Source organism: Athene noctua, chromosome 40 (assembly GCF_965140245.1).
Source record: "Athene noctua chromosome 40, bAthNoc1.hap1.1, whole genome shotgun sequence".
Lineage (NCBI taxonomy): Eukaryota > Metazoa > Chordata > Aves > Strigiformes > Strigidae > Athene > Athene noctua.
In genome coordinates this window covers 194,062-220,866 of record NC_134076.1, presented here as the reverse complement: position 1 = coordinate 220,866, position 26,805 = coordinate 194,062, and the positions used below count along the sequence as shown (strand labels likewise).

General features: G+C 60.9%; 1 protein-coding gene and 1 long non-coding RNA gene across 2 annotated transcripts; both read left to right on the top strand.

Moving 5' to 3' along the window:
* Positions 1–458: 458 nt before the first annotated feature.
* LOC141973062 (uncharacterized) lies at positions 459–1,671 on the top strand. The gene is made up of 2 exons (XR_012635471.1): positions 459–639; positions 1,337–1,671. It is a non-coding gene; the product is annotated as an uncharacterized LOC141973062 (long non-coding RNA).
* Positions 1,672–2,397: 726 nt separating this feature from the next.
* On the top strand, positions 2,398–26,211 carry ACIN1 (apoptotic chromatin condensation inducer 1). Its single transcript, XM_074931145.1, is given in 20 exon segments — positions 2,398–2,593; positions 4,839–4,904; positions 4,991–5,102; positions 5,210–5,310; positions 8,892–9,293; positions 10,422–10,468; positions 12,393–12,492; positions 15,949–15,994; positions 16,186–16,322; positions 18,205–18,465; positions 18,552–18,728; positions 18,730–18,739; positions 19,583–19,716; positions 20,662–20,769; positions 22,351–22,458; positions 23,400–23,675; positions 23,678–23,834; positions 24,545–24,649; positions 25,676–25,845; positions 25,848–26,211. Coding segments are annotated over 20 exon segments (2,877 nt in total). The 5' UTR covers positions 2,398–2,455; the 3' UTR covers positions 26,070–26,211.
* Positions 26,212–26,805: the final 594 nt, after the last annotated feature.

The following is a 26,805-nucleotide window of genomic DNA, read 5'->3' as shown; positions in this document are numbered from 1 at the left end:
CCTTTTTTCTCTTTTTCCCTTTTTCTCTTTTTCTCCTTTTTTCTCTTTTTCCTCCTTTTTTCTCTTTTTCCTTTTTTCTCTTTTTCCTCCTTTTTTCTCTTTTTCCTCCTTTTTTTCTCTTTTTCCTTTTTTCTCTTTTTCCCTTTTTCTCTTTTTCCTCCTTTTTCTCTTTTTCCTCCTTTTTTCTCTTTTTCCTCCTTTTTCTCTTTTTCCTCCTTTTTTCTCTTTTTCCTTTTTTCTCCTTTTCCTTTTTTCTCTTTTTCCTCCTTTTTTCTCTTTTCCCCCCTTTTCTCTCTTCTCTTTCCCCCTTTTTCCCCTTTCCCCTTTCCCCCCCTCTTTCCCTCTCTCTCTCCGGTTTTCCCTTCCCCCGTTTCCCCCCCGCTCCGTGTGTACACGTTCCAACCCCGCCCTTTCCCCGTTTTTCCCGTTTTCCCCCGTTTTTGCCCCGTTTTCCCCAGGTGAGCCTGCTCTGGCCGCTGCTCTACCTCCTGCCCTGGGCCTTCCTCCTGCTCCTCTCCCTCTGGGCCGACCCGCTGGTCTGCGGCGTGGGGCTGGGGGTCATGGCCACCGGGCCCCCTCTACCTGCTGGCCCTGGGCGGGGGGGCGGCGCGGAGACCCCCGCCCTCCGCCGGGCCCTGGGTCAGTCACGGGGGGGCTGGGGGCACTGGGGGGGAATTGGGGGGACTGGGGGAATTGGGGGGAATCTGGGGGGTCTGGGGAGGATCTGGGGGGTTTGGGGGGATTGGGGGGGGAATTGGGGGGATGTGGGGGGATCTGAGGGGGTTTGGGGGGGTCTGGGGGGGATCTGGGGGGGTCTGGGGGGGTTTAGGGGGGATTTGGGGGGGAATTGGGGATGTGGGGGGGCCTGGGGGGGATCTTGGGGGGTCTGGGGAGTTTGGGGGGATTGGGGGGGGTTTGGGGGAGTTGAGGGGGATGTGGGGGGCCTGGGGGGGGTCTGGGGGGGTCTGGGGGAGTTTGGGGGGGATTGGGGGGGGTTTGGGGGGGTTGAGGGGGATGTGGGGGGGGCCTGGGGGGGTCTGGGGGGGTCTGGGGGAGTTTGGGGGGATTGGGGGGGGTTTGGGGGTTGAGGGGGATGTGGGGGGGCCTGGGGGGGTCTGGGGGGGTTTGGGGGAAATTTGGGAGGATTTGGGGGGATTTTGGGGGTCTGAGGAGGATCTGGGGGGCTTGGGGGGGATTTGGGGGGGAATTGGGGGGGAATTGGGGATGTGGGGGGGTCTGGGGGGATTTCGGGGGGATCCGAGGCAACTTTTTTCTCCCCCCACCCCCAAATTTTCCCCCCCCCCCCCCTTTTTTTTTCTCTCTCTCCCCCCCGCAGCCGCCCTGACGCACTTCGGGCAGCGCCTCTGCGTGGTGGTCTACCCGCCCCCCACGAGGACCCCCCCGCCCCCCAAAACCCCCCCGCGACCCCCCCCGACCCCCCCAGACCCCTCCTCACCTCCCCCCCCCCTCCCTGACCCCCGGGGGGGCCACAGACCCCCCTAAACCCTCCCCCCCCCCTTAAAGTGCCTTAAACCCCCCGGGGGGGCGGAGCCTGCGCGGGAGGGGGCGTGGCTTGTGCTGGCCCCGCCCTCTGTTTATTTTTGGGTTCGTTTTGGGGGGTTTTGGGTCGGGGGGGGTTTTATGGAATAAAAGTCTTTGCGGTGACGGTGAGGGCGGAGTCGGGGGTTTTTGTAGGTCCTACAGAAATTCTGGGGGGAAATCGGGGGGGTTTTGGGTCCTACAAAAATTTTTGGGGAAATCGGGGGGTTTTGGGTCCTACAAAAATTTTGGGGGGAAATCGGGGGGTTTTGGGTCCTACGGGAAATTTGGGGGGGAAATTGAGGGGTTTGGGGCGGCGGGAGGTGCCGAAGCTGATCCGGAAGTTGCCGAAGGGCTCCGGAAGTTGCCGAAGGGCTCCGGAAGTTGCCGAAGAGTAGTGGGAGGTTCCGAAGTGACTCCGAAGTTACCGAAGGGTTCCGGAAGGTACCGAAGAATTACGGAAGTTGCCGAAGAGCTCGGAAGTTGCCGAAGTGACTCCGGAAGTTGCCGAAGGGCTCCGGAAGTTGCCGAAGGGCTCCGGAAGGTGCCGAAGGGCTCCGGAAGGTGCCGAAGAGTTCCGGAAGGTGCCGAAGAGTTCCGGAAGGTGCCGAAGGGCTCCGGAAGTCGCCGAAGGAGCTCCGGAAGTCGCCGAAGCGACTCCGGAAGTCGCCGAGGAGCGGCGGAAGTTCCCGAAGAGCGCCGGAAGTTGCCGAAGAGCTCCGGAAGTTCCCGAAGCGACTCCGGAAGTTGCCGAAGAGTTCCGGAAGTTGCCGAAGAGTTCCGGAAGTTTGCCGAATGGCTTCCGGAAAGTTCCGAATGGTTTCCGGAAGTTGCCGAAGAGCTGCGGAAGTTGCCGAAGCCGTGTCGGCGCGGGGCGGGCGCTGGGGTCGGAGCGGTGCGAGCGGCGCCACACAAGATGGCGGACGGGGAGGAGGTGACTCTGGACGGGCGGCCGCTCCATCTGCTCCGAGTCGCCGACCTGAAGGCGGCCCTGGAGCAACGCGGCTTGGCCAAGAGCGGCCAGAAGAGCGCCCTGGTGAAACGGCTGCGCGGGGTGAGGAGGAGGAGGAGGAGGGAAGGGTGTGGGAGGGAGGGAGGGGGGGAGGCCGGGAATGGCGGCGCATGCGCGATGGCGGCGGCGCTGGGGATGGGGATGGGTGTGTCCCCCCCCCCAGACCCCTTCAGGCCCCCCCCGGGCTCGGAGGGTCCCGGTAAGGGCTGAGGGGCGGGGGGGCAGAGAGCGGAGTTTGGGGGAAAAGGGGCGGGTTTGGGGAGTTTGTGAGGGGATTTGGGGAAAAGTGGCGGTTTGGGGGAGTTTGAGGGGATTTGGGGCAGAAGTGGCGGTTTGGGGAGTTTGGGGTAAAAGTAGCGGTGTTGGGAAGTTTGGGGTAAAAGTGGCGGTTTTGGGGAGTTTGGGGGAAAAGTGGCGGTTTTGGGGAGTTTGAGGGGATTTGGGGTAAAAGTGGCGGGTTTGGGGAGTTTGGGGTAAAAGTGGCGGGTTTGGGGAGTTTGGGGTAAAAGTGGCGGGTTTGGGGAGTTTGGGGTAAAGTGGCGGGTTTGGGGAGTTTGTGAAGGGGATTTGGGGTAAAAGTGGCGGTTTTGGGGGAGTTTGAGGAAAAAGTGGCGGTTTGGGGGAGTTTGGGGTAAAAGTGGCGGTTTTGGGGAGTTTGAGGGGATTTGGGGTAAAAAGTGGCGGTTTTGGGGAGTTTGAGGGGATTGGGGTAAAAAGTGGCGGTTTTGGGGAGTTTGAGGGGATTTGGGGAAAAGTGGCGGTTTTGGGGGAGTTTGAGGGGATTTGGGGGAAAAGTGGCGGTTTTGGGGAGTTTGAGGGGATTTGGGGGAAAAGTGGCGGTTTTGGGGAGTTTGGGGTAAAAGTGGCGGTTTTGGGAGTTTGTGAAGGGGATTTGGGGTAAAAGAGGCGGTTTGGGGGAGTTTTTGGAAAAAGTGGCAGTTTTGGGGGGCAAAGGGGCGGTTTAAGAGGAGTTTGAGGGGATTTGGGGCAAAAGTGGCGGTTTTGGGGGGTTTGGGGTAAAAGCGGCGGTTTTGGGGAGAAAAGCGGCGGTTTAGGAGAAGTTTGAGGGGATTTGGGGTGAAAGCGGCGGTTCGGGGGAGTTCGAGGCAAAAGCCTCAAAGTTCGGGAGGAGATTTGGGGGAAAAGTGGCGGGTTTGGGGCAAAAAGCGAGGTTTTAAACAAGTGTGTGAGGGGATTTTGGGGAAAAAGCGACGGTTTGGGGGAGTTGGTGAGGAGATTTGAGGTAAAAGCGGCGTTTTGGGGCACTTTGAGGGGATTTGGGGGAAAAACCGACGGTTTGGGGAGTTTGTGAGGGGCCGGAGTGGGAAAAAAATCATTTCTGAGGGAAAAGTTGTGATTTTGGGGAGTTTGTGAGGGGACTTGGGGAAAAAGTGGGACTTTGGGGGGGTGTGAGGGGATTTGGGGCAAAAGTTGTAGTTTTGGAGAGTTTGAGGGGGACTGGGAAGAGATTTGGGGCAAAATTCGTTTTTTTTGGGGAGTTTGAGGGGGGTGTGAGGGGGTTTGGGGCAAAATTCGGTTTTTTGGGGAGTTTGAGGGGGGTGTGAGGGGGTTTGGGGTAAAATTCGGGTTTTGGGGGAGTTTGAGGGGGTGTGAGGGGGTTTGGGGTAAAATTCGGGTTTTGGGGGAGTTTGAGGGGGGTGTGAGGGGGTTTGGGGTAAAATTCGGGTTTTGGGGGAGTTTGAGGGGGACTGGGGAGAGATTTGGGGCAAAATTCAGGTTTTTGGGGAGTTTGAGGGGGTGTGAGGGGATTTGGGGCAATATTCAGGTTTTTGGGGAGTTTGAGGGGTTTTGGGGCAAAATTCATTTTTTGGGGGAGTTTGAGGGGGACTGGGAAGAGCTTTGGGGCAAAACTCAGGTTTTTGGAGAGTTTGGGGGGGTGTGAGGGGGTTTGGGGTAAAACCCCGCATTTTTGGGGGGCCGGCAGGGGCACTTTGGGTGAAAACGTTTTTTTTCGGAAGTCGGCGAGGGGATTTGGGGCAAAATCCCTTTTTCGGGAGGAGTTTGGGGGGGGGGGTGAGGGCATTTTGGGGCAAACCTCCCGTTTTTTGAGGCGTTTTGAACGAAAATCCCCGTTTTGGGGGGCAAACGCGTGGGGTTGGGGCGCGGCGGGTTTTTTGTTGTTTTTTGTTGTTTTTCCGGGCGTTTTGAGGCAAATTTTGGGGGATTTCCGTGGGTTTTGGAGTCGGCGAGGTGGATTTTGGGGTGAATTCATCCGATTTGCCGATTTACCGGGTTTTCGGGGTTGGTTTTCGGGGTTTCCCTCCAGGCGTTGATGCTGGAAAACCTCCAGAAGCACTCGACGCCCCACGCCACCTTCCAGCCCAACTCTCAGGTAAAAATCCGTCGTTTTCCCTTCGGAAAAAAAACCAAAACGTCCCGAAACGCCCCCGGTTAATTTTTGGGGTGAATTCCGGCCAGATCGGGGAAGAGATGAGCCAGAACAGCTTCATCAAGCAGTACCTGGAGAAGCAGCAGGAGCTGCTGCAGCAGCGCCTGGAGCGGGAGGCCCGCGAGGCCGCCGAGCTCGAAGGTGCGTCCCGGGGGGGGGTCCCGTCCCCCCTCCCGCTTTTTGAGGCAAAAAATCCCGTTTTCACCGGTTTTTGCGTCGTCGTTTTTTTTTTTTTTCCCCACAAAAAGCTTCGGGGAGGAGCGTCGCGGCGCCTCAGGAACCCGAGGAAGAGGAGGAGGAGGAGGAGGAGGAGGACGGGGGAGGCAGGAGCGGCGCCCGCCCCGGCCAGGTCAGGGGGGAAAAACAAAAAAAACGGGGTGAAAAAAGGCGATTTCGGGGCCCGGCGCGTTTTCGCGGCGTTTCGGGGCGGTTTAGTCGTTTCTGCGAGTGTTTCGGGGGGTCTCCACGCTTTTGGGGTGGGATTGCGTGTTTTTGGGGCAGTTTTGTGAGACTTCAGCAACAAGTTTTGGTAACGCAGAGGAATTTTTTTTCATTTTTACGGTTTTTCGATTTTAAGACGTGATTTTTTGTGGTTTTGTCAAAGTTTTGTGCCTTTTGGGGGGTCTCTACGCTTTCAGGGTGAATTTTCACCTTTTTGGGGGCGTTTTGTGAAATTGTAGCCACAATTTTTGATGTTTTGGGGGGATTTTCCCATTTTTAGTGCTTTTAAACAAATTTTTAAAATTTTTTTTGTGCTTTTGTCAAACTTTCATGCGTTTTGGCGGGTTTCTCCATTTTTAGGGTGAATTTTCACGTTTTTGGGGGCATTTTGTCAAATTTTAGCGACAGTTTTTGGTAACTAAGAGCAATTTTTTTCATTTTTGTATTTTTCGATTTTAAGACGCGATTTTTTTGTGGTTTTGTCAAATTTTTGTGCCTTTTGGGGGGTCTCTACGCTTTCAGGGTGAATTTTCACCTTTTTGGGGGCGTTTTGTATAATTTTAGCGACAATTTTTGGCAACTAAGAGCAATTTTTTTCGTTCTTACGTTTTCTTCGATTTTAAGGCAAAATTTTTTGTGTTTTTGTCAAGTTTTTGTGCGTTTTGGGTGCTTCTACGCTTTTAGGGTGAGTTTTCACCTTTTTGGGGGCGTTTTGTGAAATTGTAGCCACAATTTTTGGTATTTTGGGGGGATTTTCCCATTTTTAGTGCTTTTAAACAAATTTTTAAAATTTTATTTTGTGCTTTTGTCAAATTTTCGTGCGTTTTGGCGGGTTTCTCCATTTTTAGGGTGAATTTTCACGTTTTTGGGGGCGTTTTGTGAAATTTTAGCGACAGTTTTTGGTAACTAAGAGCAATTTTTTTCATTTTTGCTTTTTTCGATTTTAAGACGCGATTTTTTGTGGATTTGTCAAATTTTTGTGCCTTTTGGGGGGTCTCTACGCTTTCAGGGTGAATTTTCACTTTTTGGGGGCGTTTTGTGAGATTTTAGCGACAATTTTCGGCGTTTAAGGAGGATTTTCCCCTGTTTTACCTTTTTTAAAAAATTTTAAGAGGATTCGTTCGAATTTTAACCAAAGTTTTAAAAATTTTCCCCAAGTTTTTTGCATGTTTTGGGGGGTCCCTGCACTTTTAGGCTGAATTTCCACATTTTGGGGCAATTTCTTAAGATTTTAGCGACAGTTTTCATCCTTAAGGTGAATTTTTGGTCCGTTTCAGCATTTTTATTTCAGATTTTAAGATTTTTTTTTAAATTTTTCCCCCTATTTTGGTGCGTTTTGGGGTGAAAGCCCCGGATTTTGGGGTCCCCTTGCAACTCAGGGCGATTTACCCGTCGATTTTGGGGCAAATTCCGGGAATTTTGGGGCTTTCGCCCCCATTTGGGGTTTTTCACCTCCAGGTTTTGATGGGTTTTTTCCCAATTTAGGGTGTTTTTTCCCCAATTTAGGGTGTTTTTTCCCAATTTAGGGTGTTTTTTCCCAATTTAGGGTTTTTTTTCCCCAATTTAGGGTTTTTTTTCCCCAATTTAGGGGTTTTTTTTCCCAATTTAGGGTGTTTTTTCCCAATTTAGGGTGTTTTTTCCCCAATTTAGGGTGTTTTTTCCCCAATTTAGGGTGTTTTTTCCCCAATTTAGGGTGTTTTTCCCCAATTTAGGGTGTTTTTTCCCCAATTTAGGGTGTTTTTTCCCCAATTTAGGGTGTTTTTTCCCCAATTTAGGGTGTTTTTTCCCCAATTTAGGGTGTTTTTTCCCCAATTTAGGGTGTTTTTTCCCCAATTTAGGGTGTTTTTTCCCCAATTTAGGGTGTTTTTTCCCCAATTTAGGGGTTTTTTCCCCAATTTAGGGTGGTTTTTCCCCAATTTAGGGGGTTTTCCCCAATTTAGGGGGTTTTTTCCCCAAAATAATTTACAGCGATTTTTTTTTTTCCCCCCAAATTTCATTTTTTTCTACTTCACCCAAATTCAGGTTTTTTTTTTTTTTTATTTCCCCCAAAACTTGTTTTTTTTTTCCAGCCAAATTTCAGGGATTTTTTCCCCCAAAATTTCATTGTTGTATTTTTTTCCCCAAATTTATCTTTTTTCCCCAATTTTAACATTTTGGGTTTTTCCCTCAATTTTAGGGTCTGGGGGGTTTTTCCCCCAATTTTATTTTTTCCCCCAAAACTTGTTGTTTTGGGTTTTTCCCCAGATTTCAGGTTTTTCTCCCTTCACCCCAATGTAGGTTTTTTTTCCCCCAAAACTGAATTTTTTGATTTTTTTTTTCCCCACAAATTCAAGTTTTTTTACTTCACCCAATTTTAGTGGGTTTTATTTTTTTCCCCCAAATTTCTGTTTCTTTGTTTTTTTTTTTTCCCCCAAATTTTCAGGTTTTTTCTCCCTTCAACAAATTTTTTCTTTTTTCCCCCCAATTTCTGTTTATTTGGGGATTTTTCCCCAAAATTTCAGATTTTTCTTCCTTCACCAAATTGTTGTTTTTCATTTCCCCCAAATTCCAGTTTCTTGCTTCACCCAAATTCCTTTAGTTTTCCTTTTTCCCCCAAATTTCAGTTTTTTTCCCCAGAATTGTAGTTTTTTCCCTTTTTTCCCCCAACTTTTAATTTTTTTTCCCCCAAATATCAGTTTTTTCCCTTTTTTCACCCAAATCTTTAATATTTTCCCCCCAAATTTCAGGTTTTTTCCTTTTTTCCCCCAAATTTTTAAAATTTTTTCCCCCAAAATTGGGGGGAAAAGAGGGAAAAATCTGAAAATTTTTTATTTTCCCCCCAAACATCAGTATTTTCCCTTTTTTCACCCAAATTTTAATTTTTTTCCCCCAAAATTTCAGGTTTTTTTCCTTTTTCCACCCAAATTTTTTAATGTTTTCCCCAAAATTTCAGTTTTTTCCCCTTTTTTTCCCCCAAATTTCAGGGTTTTTTCCATTTTTCCCCCAAATTTTTAATTTTTTTCCCCACATTTCTTTATTTTTCCTTTTTTCCCCCCAATTTTTATTTTTTCCCCCAAATTTCTTTTTTTTCCCCTTTTTTTCCCCCAAATTTTTCATTTTTTTCCCCAAATTTCGGGTTTTTTTCCATTTTTCCCCCAAATTTCATTTTTTCCCCCAAATACCAGTTTTTTCCTTTTTTCCCCCAAATTTTTAAAATTTTTTCCCTCAAAATTTCAGGGTTTTTTATTTTTTTTCCCACAATTCTTAATTTTTTTTCCCCCAAATTTCATTTTTTTTCCCTTTTTTCCCCCAAATTTCATTTTTTCCCCCAAATATCATTTTTTTCTTTTTTTCCCCCCAAATTTTTTAAATTTTTTTCCCCCCAAATTTCTTTTTTTTTCCCTTTTTTCCCCCAATTTTGTTTTTTTTCTCCCCAAATTTCCCTTTTTCCCCCCAATCCGTTTCTCGTGGTTCCCCGGCCCCGCCCCTGACCCCTCCCCCTCTCCGCAGGCCACGCCCCCGGAGCTGTTGGGGGAGGGGCCGGAGGAGGAGGAGGAGGAGCCAGAGGGGGGGGAGGGGCAGCCCCCGGCCCCGCCCCCGCCGGAGGAGGAGGGGGAGGAGCCGTCCCGAGCCCCGCCCCCTTCCCCCTCCCCCCCTCCCCTCCGCCAAGGCCCCTCCCCTCGCCCCGCCCACCCCGGGGGGGAGGAGCCGGCCCCGCCCCTGCTGACGCGGGAGACTCCGCCCCCTTCCCCCTCCCCCACCCCCGGCGAGGGGCCACGCCCCTCCCCCCCGCCCTCCCCCTCGCCACGCCCCTCCCCCTCGCCACGCCCCTCGCCACGCCCTTCCGCCTCGTCCCCGCCCACCTCCCCCTCCCCCCCCGCCTCCCCCGCCAGCAGCGCCGGCAGCAGGAGGGTGAGTGAACTGGGACGGACTGGGAGGGACTGGGGGGCACTGGGAGGGACTGGGACCCAACTGGGAGGGACTGGGACCCAACTGGGGGGCACTGGGACCCAACTGGGGGGCACTGGGACCCAACTGGGGGGCACTGGGGGGCACTGGGAGGGACTGGGGGGCACTGGGACGGACTGGGAGGGACTGGGACCCAACTGGGAGGGACTGGGACCCAACTGGGAGGGACTGGGAGGGACTGGGACCCGACTGGGGGGCACTGGGAGGGACTGGGACCCAACTGGGAGGGGCTGGGCCGTAACTGGGAGCCCCCGGCCTGTACTGGGCCGTAACTGGGAGCCCCCGGCCTGTACTGGGCCGTAACTGGGAGCCCCCAGCCCGTACTGGGATGTAACTGGGAGCCCCTGGCCTGTACTGGGACGTAACTGGGAGCCCCCGGCCTGTACTGGGACGTAACTGGGAGCCCCCGGCCTGTACTGGGATGTAACTGGGAGCCCCCGGCCTGTACTGGGACGTAACTGGGAGCCCCCGGCCTGTACTGGGACGTAACTGGGAGCCCCCGGCCTGTACTGGGATGTAACTGGGAGCCCCCAGCCTGTACTGGGATGTAACTGGGAGCCCCCGGCCTGTACTGGGATGTAACTGGGAGCCCCCAGCCTGTACTGGGATGTAACTGGGAGCCCCCGGCCCGCACTGGGACGTAACTGGGAGCCCCCAGCCTGTACTGGGATGTAACTGGGAGCCCCCAGCCTGTACTGGGATGTAACTGGGAGCCCCCGGCCCGCACTGGGACGTAACTGGGAGCCCCCGGCCTGTACTGGGATGTAACTGGGAGCCCCCGGCCCGCACTGGGACGTAACTGGGAGCCCCCGGCCCGCACTGGGATGTAACTGGGAGCCCCCGGCCTGTACTGGGATGTAACTGGGAGCCCCCGGCCTGTACTGGGATGTAACTGGGAGCCCCCGGCCCGCACTGGGATGTAACTGGGAGCCCCCGGCCCGCACTGGGATGTAACTGGGAGCCCCCGGCCCGCACTGGGACGTAACTGGGAGCCCCCGGCCCGCACTGGTCCCGGACTGGTCCCGTCCCAGTCCGTACTGGTGCCCCTGACCCCCCGTTTCTCCGCCCCAGGACCCCGGGGGGGCGGCGCCCGCCTGCGCCCCTGACCCGCCCCCCAGGTGAGAGGGCGCTGGGGGGCACTTGGGGGGCGCTATGGGGCACCTCGGGGCTATGGGGGGGCGCTATGGGGCGCTTGGGGGGCTCTGTGGGGCACTTGGGGGGGGCTATGGGGCACTTGGGGGCTATGGGGGGGCGCTATGGGGCACTTGGGGGGCTCTGGGGGGCGCTGTGGGGCACTTGGGGGGCGCTATGGGGCACTTGGGGGCTATGGGGGGCACCTCGGGGCTATGGGGGGGCGCTATGGGGCGCTTCGGGGGGCTATGGGGCACTTGGGGGGCACTTGGGGGGCTCGGGGGGGCACTTGGGCGGCGCTATGGGGCTGTGGGGCATGTGGGGAGGATATGGGGGGGCTGGGGGGCACTTGGGGGGCACCTCGGGGCTATGGGGGGTGCTATGGGGCACTTGTGGGGCTGGGGGGCACTTGGGGGGCACTGTGGGGCACCTGGGGGCTATGGGGGGGCACTATGGGGCACTTGTGGGGCTGGGGCACGCTTGGGGGGCGCTATGGGGCACTTGGGGGCTATGGGGGGGCACTATGGGGCACTTGGGGGGCGCTATGGGGCACCTGGGGAGGATATAGGGGGCACTTGGGGGGCTATAGGGGATGTGGGGGGCACTTGGGGGGCACTATGGGGCACCTCGGGGCTATGGGGGGGCGCTATGGGGCACTTGTGGGGCTGGGGGGGGCTCGGAGGGGCATGTGGGGGCACTTGGGGGGCGCTGTGGGGCACCTGGGGGCTATGGGGGGGCGCTATGGGGCACTTGGGGGGCTGGGGGGCGCTTGGGGGGGGCTATGGGGCACTTGGGGGGCTCTGGGGGTCATGTGGGGAGGATATGGGGGGGCTGTGGGGCACTTGGGGGGCGCTGTGGGGCACTTGGGGGGCGCTGTGGGGCGCTGTGGGTCTCTGTAGGCTCGGGGGGGGGTGTTGGGGGGGGTTGGGCGCGCGGAGGGGGCGTGTCCCGTGCGTGTCTCCGCCCCCTCCGGGCGCGGGGGTTGCTGGGTAAATCCAAGATGGCCGCCCCGCCCGCCCGGCGCCCGCCCGCACAATAGAGAGAGGTTGGGGGGGGGGGGGGGGGGAGCTGCCCCATAGCGCTGCCCCATAGCGCTGCCCCATAGCGCTGCCCCATAGCGGAGCCGCCCCACGGCGGGGGGGGGCGCGGCGGGATGTGGGGCTGGGGGGGGATGTGTGGGGTTTCTGTGGGGCCGGGGGCGATCTATGGGGCGCTGGGGGGAGAATCTGTGGGGCTGGGAGGGATCTGTGGGGCTGGGGAAGGATGTGTGGGGTTTTCTGTGGGGCTGGGGGGTTTTCTATGGGGCTGGGGGGGATCTGTGGGGCTGGGGGGGATGTGTGGGGTTTCTGTGGGGCGCTGGGGGGCATCTATGGGGCTGGGGGGGATGTGTGGGGCTTTCTATGGGGCGCTGGGGGGAGAATCTGTGGGGCTGGGGGGGATCTATGGGGCTGGGGGGGGATGTGTGGGGTTTCTGTGGGGCTGGGGGGATTCATGGGGCGCTGGGGGGGATGTGTGGGGCTGGGGAAAAATGTGTGGGGCTGAGGGGGTCGCTGTGGGGCTGGAGGGGGGTGTATGGGGCTCTGGGGGGGGGATGTGTGGGGCTGGAGGGGTTTCTATGGGGCTGGGGGTTTGCTGTGGGGCTGGGGGGGATCTATGGGGCGCTGGGGGGGATGTGTGGGGCTGGGGGGGAATCTGGGGGTTTTCTATGGGGCTGGGGGGGGATCTGTGGGGCTGGGGGGAGCCGCTATGGGGCAGCGAGTGGATCTATGGGGCTGAGGTACCGGGGGGGGGGGGGGGGGGGGCAGAAAACATCAACTCCTCCCACCCCCCATCTTAAATCTATGGGGCAGGACCCCCAACCCCCCCAAAAAAAATCTATGGGGCAGCCCCACTGAGGCTCCTCCCCCCCAGCCAGGAGCCGGCCACGCCCATGGAAGCCACGCCCCCCCCGGGGGCTGGGACCCCCCCGCCCCCCCCCAGCGCCCCCCAAGAGCGACCCCCGGACCCACAGGTACCGTGTGGGGCGGGGGGGGAGGGGCCCGGACCCCCAAGTGTGGGGCAGAGCCGGGGGGGGGGGGGGGGGGGGTGTGCGGGCCCCACTTTTTTCTCCGCCCCACGGCGGCGGGGTGGGGTGGGGGTGGGGGGGACACACCCCGTTTAATCCCTCCGCCCCCCAACTTAGGGGGCGCCCCATAGCGACTCGGGGTGGGGGGGGGTGGGGGGCGCCCCACATCGCCCCCCACTTAGGGGGCAGAGTCGCTCCCCCCCCCCCCCCCTTCACCCCCCCGCCTTTCCTTTCCCAGTTTCCCTCCTTCCTCCCCACAACTTATGGGGCGCCCCACAGAATTACGGGGCTTATCCCCACACCCCCCCCCAACCTCCCTCCTGCCCCACACTTGGGGGGCTGAGCCCCATAGCCCCGCAACCCCCCCCCTAAAATAAAAGGACCCCCCAAACGTCTTTTTTTTGGGCACCCAGCGCCGCCCCACGGATCTCCCGGATTCCCCCCCCTTGAACTTGGGGGCTCAGCCCCACATCTCCGGCAGGACCGCGGGGGACCCCCAAGTTATGGGGCGAACCCCCCCACCCCTACCGTCCCCCACCCCCCAAAACACCACCAAAAAAAAAATCATCTCGCACTTGGGGGGCGCCCCATAGAGACGGGACCCCTAACTTAGGGGGCGCCCCATGGATCCGGAAGGACTTTCGGGGGACCTACAAGTTATGGGGCGCCCCACGGCTCGAGGAACCTCGGTGACCCCCAAGTTAGGGGGCGACCCACACGTCAAGTTATGGGGCGACCCCCAAGTTATGGGGCGACCCCCAAGTTATGGGGCGACCCCCAAGTTATGGGGCGCCCCACACGTCAAGTTTCGGGGACCCGCAAGTTATGGGGCGACCCCCACGTTATGGGGCGCCCCGCACGTCTGAAGGAGCTGCGGGGACCCCCAAGTTATGGGGCGCCCCACACGTCTGGAGGAGTTTCGGGGACCCCCGACTTAGGGGGTGCCCCACGGATCTGGAAGGACTTGTGGGGACCCCCAAGTTGGGGGGTTCCCCACGTCGGCACGAGCTCCGGGACCCACAAGTTATGGGGCGCCCCACGGCTGCAGGACCTTGGTGACCCCCAAGTTATGGGGCGCCGCACACGTCTGAAGAAGTTTTGGGGACCCCCAAGTTAGGGGGTGCTCCACATCGCTGGGAGCTCCGGGACCCACAAGTTATGGGGCGCCCCACACATCTGGAGGAGTTTTGGGGACCCCCAACTTAGGGGGCGCCCCACAGATCCAGGACCTCCGTGACCCCCAACTTAGGGGGCACCCCACACGTCTGAAGAAGCTTCGGGGACCCCCAAGTTGGGGGGTGCCCCACATCTGAAGACCTCGTGACCCCCAACTCCACTTACGGGGCAGCCCCACAGATCTCTGGGACCCCCAGCGACGCTTATGGGGCAGCCCGAGGACTTGTGTGACCCCCAAGTGCCACTTGTGGGGCAGCCGACGCCACCCCCACGGACCTCTGTGACCCCCAAGTTCACTTAGGGGGCAGCCCCATGGATCTCCGTGACCCCCAAGTACTACTTATGGGGCAGCCAAGGACCACTGTGACCCCCAAGTTCCACTTATGGGGCGACCCATGGACATTGTGACCCCCAACTTTACTTATGAGGCAGCCCACGGATCTGTGTGACCCCCAAGTGCCACTTATGGGGCAGCCAAAGGACCACAGTGACCCCCAAGTGCCACTTATGGGGCAGCCAAAGACCTTTGAGATCCTCAACTTATGGGGCAGCCCCATGGATCTTCGTGACCCCAAATTATGGGGCAGCACACGGATCGCAGTGACCCCCAACTCCACTTATGGGGCAGCCCAAGAACTTCTGTGACCCCGAAGTTTACTTATGGGGCGGCCCACGGACATCAGTGACCCCCAAGTTCACTTATGGGGCAGCCCATGGACATCAGTGACCCCCAAGTTCACTTATGGGGCAGCCCATGGACCTCTGTGACCCCCAAGTTCACTTATGGGGCGGCCCACGGACATCAGTGACCCCCAAGTTCACTTATGGGGCAGCCCATGGACATCAGTGACCCCCAAGTTCACTTATGGGGCAGCCCACGGACATCAGTGACCCCCAAGTTCACTTATGGGGCAGCCCATGGACATCAGTGACCCCCAAGCTCACTTATGGGGCAGCCCAAGGACTTCTGTGACCCCCAAGTGCCACTTACGGGGCAGCCCAAGGACATCAGTGACCCCCAAGTTCACTTATGGGGCAGCCCATGGACCTCTGTGACCCCCAAGTTCACTTATGGGGCAGCCCATGGACATCAGTGACCCCCAAGTTCACTTATGGGGCAGCCCAAGGACTTCTGTGACCCCCAAGTGCCACTTATGGGGCAGCCCATGGACCTCTGTGACCCCCAAGTTCACTTATGGGGCAGCCCATGGACATCAGTGACCCCCAAGTTCACTTATGGGGCAGCCCATGGACATCAGTGACCCCCAAGTTCACTTATGGGGCAGCCCAAGGACATCAGTGACCCCCAAGCTCACTTATGGGGCAGCCCAAGGGCTTCTGTGACCCCCAAGTTCACTTATGGGGCAGCCCACGGACCTCAGTGACCCCCAAGTGCCACTTATGGGGTGGCCAAAGGACCTCAGTGACCCCCAAGTTCACTTATGGGGCGGCCAAAGGACCTCGGTGACCCCCAACTCCACTTATGGGGCAGCCCAAGAACTTCTGTGACCCCCAAGTTCACTTATGGGGCGGCCAAAGGACCTCAGTGACCCCCAAGTGCCACTTATGGGGCAGCCCACGGACATCAGTGACCCCCCAACTTATGGGGCAGCCCATGGACCTCCAGGAGCTCCACCTGCCACTTATGGGGCAGCCCCACAGACCTCCGTGACCCTTCCCCCTCCCCCCGCCTCCCCCCCACCCCCGCACCCCCTGTCACTTGTGGGGCAGCCCCACAGATCCATGGAGAACACCCCCGGCCCCCCCACCCCCTTACTTATGGGGCAGCCCCACAGAACCCCCCAAATCGTGAAGGGGTCGGGGTGGGGGGAGGAGCTCCGGGTGGTGGGCGGGGCCACCCCGAAATATGCTAATTACGTGGGGAGGTGGGGGGCGGGGCCCTCAGACCCCCAACTTATGGGGCAGAAAATCCCCCCAAACCCCCTCCCCCCACACACACAGCCCCCCCCGCCCTTCCCCCGCCCTTCCCGCCGCGCCTGTCAATCAAGGTGATTAACGCATGGGGCGGGGCTTAAGGGGGGGTGGGGCCGAGCTTTGACCCCGCCCATTCCCCCCCCCTCCCTCCACCCGGTGCTGATTTGTGCCCCTCCCCGCCCCTCCCCCGCCGCGGGGGTATCTCTCCCCTCCCCCCCTCCCCGATCCCTTCTGGCCCCGCCCCCCCCTTCCGCCTCGCCCCTCCCCCAATTTGCCCCTCCCCCCTCCCAGAGCCCCGCCCAGCCCAAGACCTTCAAGAGGAAGATCAGCGTCCTCTGTGAGTGCGGGGGAGGGGCCTGGGGGCGGGGGGAGGGGCCTGGGGGTGGGGGAGGGGCCTGGGGTGGGGGAGGGGCCCGGGGGGTGGGGGAGGGGCGAAGCGTCGGGGGAGGGCCCAAAGGGAGGGGTGGGAGCGGGGGGAGGGGGTGGGGCTCGGTGACGAGGCCCCGCCCCCTTCTGCCCGTCAATCAGCCGCCAAAGGGGCGTCGCCCGGCAGCCTGGAGCCCGACGGGGGGGGAGGGGCGGCCCCGGGGGGGCGGAAACGGCGTTGGGGGTCGAGCTCCGCCCCGAAGCGGCCGTCAATCAGCATCACCACCGAGTCGCTCAAGGTGAGGACACGCCCCTCGGGACACGCCCCCCCGGGACACGCCCCTCGGGACACGCCCAGCGAGACGGATACGCCCCCCCCGGCCACGCCCCTTCCCGGCAAGACACGCCCACAGCGTGCCTGGAAACCCCGCCCCTTCGCTCGAGCTCCGCCCTTTCGCCCTGAGCCCCGCCCCCGATCCCCAAATCCCCCCAAATCCCCAAAAATCCCGAAAAATCCCCGAAAATCCCCAAATTTCCCCAAATCCCCCCAAATTTCCCGAAATTTTCCACAAATCCCTCAAAATTGACCCAAATTTCCCCGGATTTCCCCAAATTTCACCAAAATGTCCCCAAATTCCCGAGTTTTTGCCCAATTTCCCACAAATTTCCTGAAATTTTCCCAAAGCTTCCCCCAAAATTTCTCCAAATTCCCTCAATTCTCCCCAAATTTCCCAAAATTTTCCCCAACTCCCCCCAAGCTTCCTGCAATTTTCCTGAAGTTTTCCGCAAATCCCTCAAAATTGACCCAAATTCCCACAAGTTTCCCCAAAGTTCCCCAAATTTCTCTCAAATCTCCCCAAATTTCCCCAAAGTTCCTGAAACTCCCGGAAATTTTCCCAAATTTCCCAAAATTTTCACAGTTTTCCCCAAATCCCTCCGAATTTCCACAAATTCCCCCAAATTTCCTGAAGTTTTCCCCAAATTTTCTCCAAATTCCTCAAAATTGACCCAAATTTCCCCGAATTTACCCAAATTTCACCAAAATTTCCCCAAATTTCCTGAAATTTTCCCAATTCCCACAAATTTCCCCAAACTTTGCCAAATTTCTCTCAAACTTTCTCGTTTCCCTTAATTTCACCAAATTTCCTGAAATTTTCCCCAAATTTCCCCCAAATTTCTCCAAATTTACCAAAATTTCCCAGAATTTCCCCAAATTTCCCCCTAATTCACCCAATTTCCTGCAAATTTCCCCAAATTCCCCCGAATTCTTCCAAATTTCTCCGAATTACCCCAAATTTCACCAAAATTTCCCCAAATTTCCTGAATTTTTGCCCGAATTTCCCGAAATTTTCCCAAAACTTCCCCCAAATTTCTCCAAATTTTCCTCAATTTTCCCCAAATTTCCCAAAATTTTCCTCAGATTCCCCCAAATTTCCCCCAAATCCTCCAAATTTCCCTGAAATTCCATGAATTTTGCTCCAAATTTCCTGAAATTTTCCCCAAACTCCCACAAATTTCCCCAAACTTTGCCAAATTTCCCTCAAATTTTCCCAAGTTTCCCCAAATTTCTCCAAATTTCCCCAAAGTTTCTGAATTTTTACCCAAATTCCCTGAAATTTTCCCGATTCCCCCAAATTTCCCCAAATTTCTCCAAATTCACTCAATTTCACCAAAATTTCCCCAAATTTCCTGAAAGTGTCCCAAAATTTTCCCCAAATTCCCCGAATTCTTCCACATTTCTCCTAATTGCCCCAAATTTCACCAAAATTTCCCCAAGTTTCCTGAATTTTTGCCCAAATTTACCAAAATTTCCCCGAATTTCCCCAAATTTCCCCAAATTCTTCCAAATTTCTCCGAATTTCCCCAAATTTCACCAAAATTTCCCCAAAGTTCCTGAATTTTTGCCCAAATTCCCTGAAATTTTCCCCAGATTCCCCCAAATTTCCCCAGATTCCCCCAAATTCACTCAATTTCCCCAAAATTCCCCCAAATTTCCTGAAATTGTCCCAAAATTTTCCCCAAATCCCTCAAAATTTCCCCGAATTCCCCGCCCCGGCCCCGCCCCGGCCCCGCCCCTTCCCCTTCCAGCCCCGCCCCCTCCGCAGCCCCTCCCTCTCCCCCAGCCCCCCCCCCCGCGGCCACGCCCCCTCCGCGCTGACCCGCCCCTCGCCCCTCCCCCAGAGCCTGATCCCGGCCATGGCCCCGCCCCCCGCGGGGGGCGTGGCCGGGGGGGAGGTGCTGGAGCTGCACGCGGAGGAGGGGCCCATGTCCGAGGAGGAGGGGCCGGGCGGGGTGGGCGGGGCCACGCCCTCGGCTCCGCCCCCTCCCTCCGCCGTCGGGGGCGTGGCCGGCGCGGGGGGCGGGGCCTCCGGCACGCCCCTCCCCTCGCTCCTCCCCTCCCCGCACCACGCCCCGCTGAAGATCTGCAGGACTGTCACTCAGGTGAGCCGGCCACGCCCCGCCCCCGCGGCCACGCCCCTCCTCCCCCCGGCCCCGCCCCCCCCGCCCTGACCCCGCCCCTTTTCCAGGTGGTTCCGGCCGAGAACGGGGAGGGGGAGGGGGAGGGGGGAGGGGCGGAGGAGGGGGAGGGGGCCTTGCCCCTCCCCCACCAGGCCCCCGCCCCCCGCGGGAGGATCCGGCCCCGCCCCCGCGGCCACGCCCACCGCGGAGGGAGCGGCCACGCCCCTTCCCCACGGAGACGGGGAGGGGAGGAGAGGTGAGGGGGGACTGGGAGGGACTGGGACAGACTGGGAGGGGAACTGGGAGGGACTGGGGGGACTGGGAGGGACTGGGAGGGGAACTGGGAGGGACTGGGACATACTGGGAGGGACTGGGACGGACTGGGAGGGATTGGGAGTGACTGGGGGGGGAACTGGGAGGGACTGGGATGAACTGGGAGTGACTGGGACGTGCTGGGGGGGAACTGGGACGTACTGGGAGTGATTGGGAGAGGACTGGTATGAACTGTGAGGAACTGGGAGGGACTGGGGGTACTGGGAGGCAACTGGGGGAGACTGGGATGGACTAGGCGGGACTGGAAGGGGAACGGGAGGGACTGGGAGGGACTGGGTGGGACTGGGACATACTGGGAGGGGAACTGGGAGGGACTTGGGGGGACTGGGAGGGGAACTGGGAGGGACTGGGATCGACTGGGATGAAGTGGGAGGGACTAAGTGGGACTGGGAGGGACTGGGCTGGACTGGGAGGGGAAGTGGGATGAACTGGGATGGATTGGGAGGGGAACTGGGACATACTGGGAGGGACTGGGGAGTGATTTCGGGATACTGGAGCTACTGGGCAGAACTGGGACGGACTGGAGGGGAACTGGGGGTACTGGGAGGGACTGGGAGGGGAGCTGGGACATACTGGGACGTATTTGGCGTGAACTGGGACGGACTGGGCTAAACTGGGGGCACTGGGAAGGACTGGGAGTCGGTGTGGGGAGGGTGTCGCTGCTCCGTGCTGGTTTATACTGGTCTATACTGGTCTATACTGGTTATACTGGTCTATACTGGCCTGTACTGGTTTATACTGGTTCATACTGGTCCCGCCCCTGCAGGCGACGCCCCCCGGCGGGCCCCGCCCCGCCCCGCCCCCGCCTTCTCGCTGCCCGTCGACGACCCCGTGAGGGCGGGGCCGCGCCCCTCCCCCCCCCGCGCCCGCCCCTCCCCCATCGTCCACCTCTGCAACCTGGTGAGGGGCGGGGCCACGGGCAGGGGGCGGGGCCGCGCCTTGTATGGGATAAAGGGGCGGGGTTACATAGGGGAGGGGGCGTGGCCACGGAGAAACATCCAGCCCCCCCCCCCCGGGGTGGGGTGGGGAATAGGGGAGGGGGCGTGGCCTAAGGGGAGTGGGAGGGGCTACGGGGAAGGGGGTGGGGTTGTGGGGGAGGGGGCGTGGCTACAGGGAAGGGGCGTGGCCAGATGGTGGGGGGGTGGGGAGGAGGCGGGGATAGGGGTGGGTGTGTCCCACCGCCTGCTGGAGGCCACGCCCCCTCCCGGGGGTTCCCAGTCCCCCCAGTCCCTCCCAGTGCCCCCCAGTTCCTCCCAGTCCCTCCCAATCCCTCCCAGTATGTCCCAGTCCCTCCCAGTTCATCCCAGTTCGCCCCCCAGTTCCTCCCAGTCCCCCCCAATCCCCCCCAGTCCCTCCCAGTGCCCCCCCAGTCCCTCCCAGTCCCCCCCAATCCCCCCCAGTCCCTCCTGGTCCCTCCCAATCCCCTCCCAGTCCCCCCAGTCCCCCCCAGTCCCTCCCAATCCCCTCCCAGTCCCCCCAGTCCCCCCCCAGTCCCCCCAATCTCCCCCCAGTCCCTCCCAGTCCCCCCCAGTCCCCCCCAATCTCCCCCAGTCCCTCCCAGTCCCCCCCCAGTCCCCCCTAATCTCCCCCCAGTCCCCCCAGTCCCTCCCAATCCCCTCCCACTGCCCCCCAATCCCCCCCAGTGCTTCCCAGTCCCCCCCAGTCCCCCCCCAGTCCCCCACCAGTCCCCCCCCAGTCCCCCCTAATCTCCCCCCAGTCCCCCCCAGTCCCTCCCAATCCCCTCCCACTGCCCCCCAATCCCCCCCAGCGCCCCCCAGTGCCCCCCAGTTGCCCCCCCAGTGCCCCCCAGTCCCTCCCAGTGCCCCCAGTACGCGGTGCCGGCAGGTGCGCCCCTTCACGCTGGGGCAGCTGAAGGAGCTGCTGGGCCGCACGGGGCGGCTGCGGGAGGACGGCTTCTGGATCGACCGCATCAAGTCCCACTGCTACGTCACGGTCAGGGCGGGGCCGGGCGGGGCCGGGCGGGGGCCACGGGGCGGGGTCACGGGGGGCGGGGACACGGGGGGCGGGGAGATACGGGGCGGGGAAGGGGAGCTGTGGGGCGCAGGGGAGGGAATTACGGGGTGGGGAAGGGGAGCTGTGGGGCAGGGGGAGGGGCTTAGGGGCAGTGGGAGGGGCTTAGGGGCAGTGGGAGGGGCTTATGGGGCAGTGGGAGGGGTTTATAGGGCAGTGGGAGGGACTTAGGAGCAGTGGGAGGGGCTTAGGGGCAGTGGGAGGGACTTATGGGGCAGTGGGAGGGACTTAGGGCCAGTGGGAGGGGTTTATGGGGCAGTGGGAGGGACTTAGGGGCAGTGGGAGGGACTTAGGGCAGTGGGAGGGACTTAGGGGGCAGTGGGAGGGCTTTACAGGGCAGTGGGAGGGGTTTATGGGGCAGTGGGAGGGACTTAGGGGGCAGTGGGAGGGGTTTATGGGGCAGTGGGAGGGGTTTATGGGGCAGTGGGTGGGATTTACTAAGCAGGAAAGTGGATCTGTGGGGCAGTGGGTGGGACTTAGGAGCAGTGGGAGGGGCTTAGGGGCAGTGGGAGGGACTTATGGGGCAGTGGGAGGGGTTTATGGGGCAGTGGGAGGGACTTAGGGGCAGTGGGAGGGACTTATGGGGCAGTGGGAGGGACTTAGGGGGCAGTGGGAGGGTTTTACAGGGCAGTGGGAGGGGTTTATAGGGCAGTGGGAGGGACTTAGGGGGCAGTGGGAGGGGTTTTATGGGGCAGTGGGAGGGACTTAGGGGGCAGTGGGTGGGACTTACAGGGCAGGAAAGTGGATCTGTGGGGCAGTGGGAGGGACTTAGGGGCAGTGGGAGGGAGCTGTGGGGCACAGCAGGGAGTTGTGGGGCACAAGAGTAATCTATGGGCTGGAGGAGGGATGTATGGGGCAGTGGGAGGGACTTATGGGGCAGTGGGTGGGGTTTATAGGGCAGTGGGTGGGACTTATGGGGTAGGAAGGTGGATTTATGGGGCAGTGGGAGGGACTTATGGGGCAGGAGGACAGACTTATGGGGCAGGAAAGGGCATCTATGGGGCACAGAGGGGAGCTGTGGGGCAACAGAGTAGTCCTATGGGGCAGAAGAGAGGATCTATGGGGCAGGAGGAGGGAGCTGTGGGGCACGAGAGTAATCTATGGGGCAGAAGAGAGGATCAATGGGGCAGGAGGGGGGAGCTGTGGGGCACAATAGTAATCTGTGGGGCAGGAAGGGGGATCTATGGGCAGGAGGAGAGAGTTGTGGGGCATAAGAGTAATCTATGGGGCAGGAAGCAGGGTCTATGGGGTACGAAGGAGGATCCGTGGGGCATGAAATGAGATCTGTGGGTCACTATGGGTTGCTGTGGGTCGCTATGGGGCGGCTGTGGGTCGCTATGGGTCAGCCGCGGGTCACTATGGGGGCAGCCACGGGTTGCTTCGGGTGTCCGTGGGGCGTCTGTGGGTGTCCGTGGGTCGGCGGTGGGTCGGCGGTGGGTCGCTGTGGGTCGCGGTGGGTCGCTGTGGGGCAGCCGTGGGTCAGGCGTGCCCGCTGCCCCCCAGTACGCCTCGGTGGAGGAGGCCGTGGCCACGCGCAACGCCCTGCACGGGGTCAAGTGGCCGCAGTCCAACCCCAAGGTGCTGGCCGCCGACTTCGCCGAGCAGGACGAGGTACGCGCCGTGGGGCGGCCGTGGGGCGCCGTGGGGCGGCCGTGGGGCGGCCGTGGGGCGGTTGCGGGGTGCTGTGGGGCGGTTCTGGGGTGCCGTGGGGCGGTTGTGGGGGCAGATGTGGGGCTGGGCGGGGGGAAGGGGGGGACTTGGGGGGCGGTTGGGGGTCTGGGGGTCGCTTGGGGGGCGGTTGGGGTCAGTTATGGGTCACTTGGGGGTCACTGGGGGTGGGTTAGGGGTCACTCGGGTTGCTCAGGAGTCACTTGGGGGTTGCTTGGGGTCACTTAGGGGTCACTTGGGGGTCACTTCGGGGTCACTTGGGGGTCACGGGTCACTAGGGGGGTCACTGGGGGTTACTTAGGGTCGGTTATGGGTCACTTGGGGGTCACTTAGGGGTCATTGGGGTTCACATGGGTCGGTCATGGGTCACTTGGGGGTCACTTACGGGTCACATGGGTCACTCGGGGTCGCTTGTGGGTCACTCGGGGGGTTGCGGGGGGTTGCTGTGGGTCACTCGGGGTCATTGTGGGTCACCGTGGGTCGCTGTGGGTCACGGGGTCACTCGGGGGGTCGCTGTGGGTCACTCGGGGTCACTTGTGGGTCGCTGTGGGTCACTCGGAGTCACTCGGGGGGTCGCTGTGGGTCACTCGGGGTCACTTGTGGGTCGCTGTGGGTCGCTGTGGGTCACTCAGGGTCACTCGGGGGCTCGCTGTGGGTCACTCGGGGGGCTCGCTGTGGGTCACTCGGGGGCTCGCTGTGGGTCACTCGGGGTCACTTGTGGGTCACCGTGGGTCACTCGGGGTCACTTGTGGGTCGCTGTGGGTCACTCGGGGTCACTTGTGGGTCGCTGTGGGTCACTCGGGGTCACTCGGGGGTCGCTGTGGGTCACTCGGGGCCACTTGTGGGTCACTTGTGGGTCGCCGACGCCCGCCCCTCCCCCGCAGCTGGATTTCCACCGCGGGCTCCGCCCCGACCGCCCCGAGGGGGGGGAGGAGCCTTTCTCCCCCCTTCTGCCCCCCGGCGCAGGGGGCGGGGCTTGCCCTTTGCCCCTCCCACCCTCCTCCGCCTCCGGGCGGGGCGTGGGCGTGGCCCCGCGAGGGGAGGGGCGCGTCCCGCAGTGGGCGGAGCGCGAGCGGGAGATGGAGCGGCGGGAGCGGACGCGGGCGGAGCGCGAGTGGGACCGGGACAAGGGGGGCAGCCCCTCCCCCACGCGCCCCGCCCCCGCCGGGGGTGGGGGAGGGGCCGGCGGAGGGGGCGGGGCGGCGGAGGGGGCGTGGCCTCCGGGGGTCACGGCCCCGCCCGAGAAGCTCGGACCCGGCACCGCCCCGGAGAGAAGGAGAGGGGGCGGGGCAACCGCGAGGGACGGGCCGAGAAGAAAGGTGGGCGGGGCTTGGGGAGGGGGCGGGGCCGACGGGGAGGGGCGGGAGGGGGAGGGGCGGGGTTAAATGGGAAGGGGAGGGGCTAAAGGGGAGAGGGGAGGGGTTAAGGGTGGAGGAAAAGAGGAGGGGAGGGGGAAAAGGGGAGGGGCTGTGGGGCGGGGTTAGGGAGGAGGGGCGGGGCTTAAAGGGGCGGGGGCGGGGCCAGGAGGGGAAGGGGAGGGGTTAGCGGTGTGGGGGCGGGGTTAAGTGAAAAGGGGAGGAGCTAAAGGGGAGGGGAGGGTTAAGGGTGGAGGAAAAGAGGAGGGGAGGGGGAAAAGGGGAGGGGCTGTGGGGCGGGGGCGGGGTTAGGGAGGAGGGGCGGGGCTTAAAGGGGCGGGGGCGGGGCCAGGAGGGGAAGGGGAGGGGTTAGCGGTGTGGGGGCGGGGTTAAATGAAAAGGGGAGGAGCTAAAGGGCGAGGCGAGGGGTTAAGGGGGGAGGGGGAAAAGGGGAGGGGCTGGGGGCGGGGTTAGGGAGGAGGGGCGGGGCTTAAAGGGGCGGGGCCAGGAGGGGAAGGGGAGGGGTTAGCGGTGTGGGGGCGGGGTTAAATAAAAAGGGGAGGAGCTAAAGGGCGAGGCGAGGGGCTGAAATGGGGGGGTTGGGAAGGGGAGGGGCCGTGAGGGGAAGGGGGCGTGGCCGGGGGGGGCGTGTCCCGATGTGGCCCCGCCCCCAGACAAGGCCCCCGAGGAGCCGCCCGCCAAGCTGCTGGACGACCTGTTCCGCAAGACCAAGGCGGCGCCCTGCATCTATTGGCTGCCGCTGACGGACACCCAGGTGGGCGGGGCTAAGGGCGGGGGGGCGGGGACGGCGCCCCGAGGGGGCGGGGCAAGGGGCGGGAGGGGGCGGGGCAAGGGGCGGCCGGGAGAGGAGGGGAGGGGCGGGGGAAGGAAGGGATCGGGGGGGAGGGGCCGGGGCTTGGGGAGGAGGTGGGCGTGGTTTGGGCGAGGAGTGGGCGGGGCCGTGGGCGGGGAGGGGATATGCAAATTGGGGCGGAAAAAGCGAGGAGTTGGGCGGGGAAAACGGGATGGAACGGGAAAGAAGGGGTGGGTGGGCGGGGCTTGGGGAGGAAGGGGGCGTGGTTTGGGTGAGTGGGTGGGGCAATAATATGCAAATTGGCGGGAGAAAAGTTGGAAAGAACCGATTGGGCGGGGAAAATGGGATTTATGGGCGGTGGGCGGGGCTTGGGGGAATGGGCGGGGCTTGGGTGGGAAGCGGGCGTGGCTCGGGCCGTGGGTGGGTGTGGCCAGACCCGGAAGTGCCCCTGAAACCCCCGTTTGTAGGGCGGGGCGGCGCTTGTAGGCGGCGGGCGTGGCTTGGGGTGGTAGTGGGCGTGGCCTAAGCCACACCCCGCGCTGTTTCCACGGGAAGTGGGCGTGGCCCAACCCGGAAGTGCCCCTAAAGTCCCCATTTGCATAGCAAACAGGCGTTTGCAGGCGGTGGGCGTGGCTCGGGGCAGCAGTGGGCGTGTCCTACTCCATGCCCCCGCGCTGTTCACACCGGAAGTGGGCGTGGCCCAACCCGGAAGTGCCCCCGAAAACCCCTTTTCCCGCACAAAGACACGCTTGCGGGCGGTGGGCGTGGCTTGGCGTGCCGCTGGGCGTGGCCTACGCCCCGCCCCGCGCTGTTTTAACCGGAAGTGGGCGTGGCCAAACCCGGAAGTCGCCCCGTAAACCCCCTTCCCGGCGTCCCGCCGCCCCCCTCGCCGCCGCCATCTTGCGCCACGCCCCCCGGAGGCCCCCTCCCCGTTCGGCCACGCCCCTCCCGGGCCTGTTCCCACCTTTTTTGTCTGTTGGGGCGGGGCCAGTTCGTGCAGAAGCAGGCGGAGCGGGCGGCCGGGCGCGGGAGCGGGAGCGCCGCCGGAAGGAGCAGGAAGAGGAGGAGCAACGTCAGCGAGGGGGCGGGTCCGCGGGGGGCTCCGCCCCTTCCCGCGACAAGCGAGGGGCGGGACTTCGGGTTCCGCTTCCGGTTCGACCCGATCGACGGCCAACAGCGCCCCGCCCTCGTCCGGCGGGAGCTCCGCCCCCAACTCCTCGGCTCCGCCCCCTTCGTCGTCGTCGTCCCTCCCCCAGCGCCACCGGGAGCACCGGCGGGGAGGGGGCGGGGCCGGGGGCGGGGCAGGGGGCGGGGACAAACGCCGCAGCCGCACCCGCAGCCGGAGCCGCTCCCCGCCGCTGCGGGATCGGGGCGGCCGGCGGTGACGCCCCCGCAGCGGCCACGCCCCCCGACACGCCCTACCCCCGGCAGCCACGCCCCCCGCGCCGCGCCCCGCCGGATTGTAACGCCCCCGCCCCGCCCCGCCCCGCCCAGCCCCGCGACGGGGGAATAAAATGGCCGACGGTGTTTGTAGGAGAGAGAGGAGACGGGGGCGGGGCCTGGCGGCGGATCCGGGGGTTTGGGGTGAATTCGGGGGATTTTGGGGTTTTGAGGCGAATTCAGGGGGTTTGGGGTGAACTTGGGGGATTTGGGGTGAATTTGGGAGATTTTGGGGGTTTTGAGGCGAATTCGGGGGGTTTTGGGGTGAATTTGGGGGATTTTGGGGGTTTTGAGGCAAATTCGGTGGATTTGGGGTGAATTCGGTGGATTTGGGGGTTTTGAGGCAAATTCGGGGGATTTGGGGTGAATTTGGGGGTGAATTCTGGGGATTTGGGGTTTTTGGGGTGAATTTGCGGTTTTTTGGGGTGAATTTGGGGGATTTGGGGATTTTGGGGTGAATTTGGGGGTTTTAAGGCGAATTCGGGGGATTTGGGGTGAATTTGGGGGATTTTGGGGTGAATTTGGGGGTTTTGGGGTGAATTTGGGGGGTTTTGGGGCGTATTTGGGGGTTTTGGGGTGAATTCGGGGGATTTGGTTTTTTTGGGGTGAATTTGCAGTTTTTGGGGGTGAATTTGGGGGATTTGGAGGTTTTGGGGTGAAATTGGGGCATTTTGGGGTGAA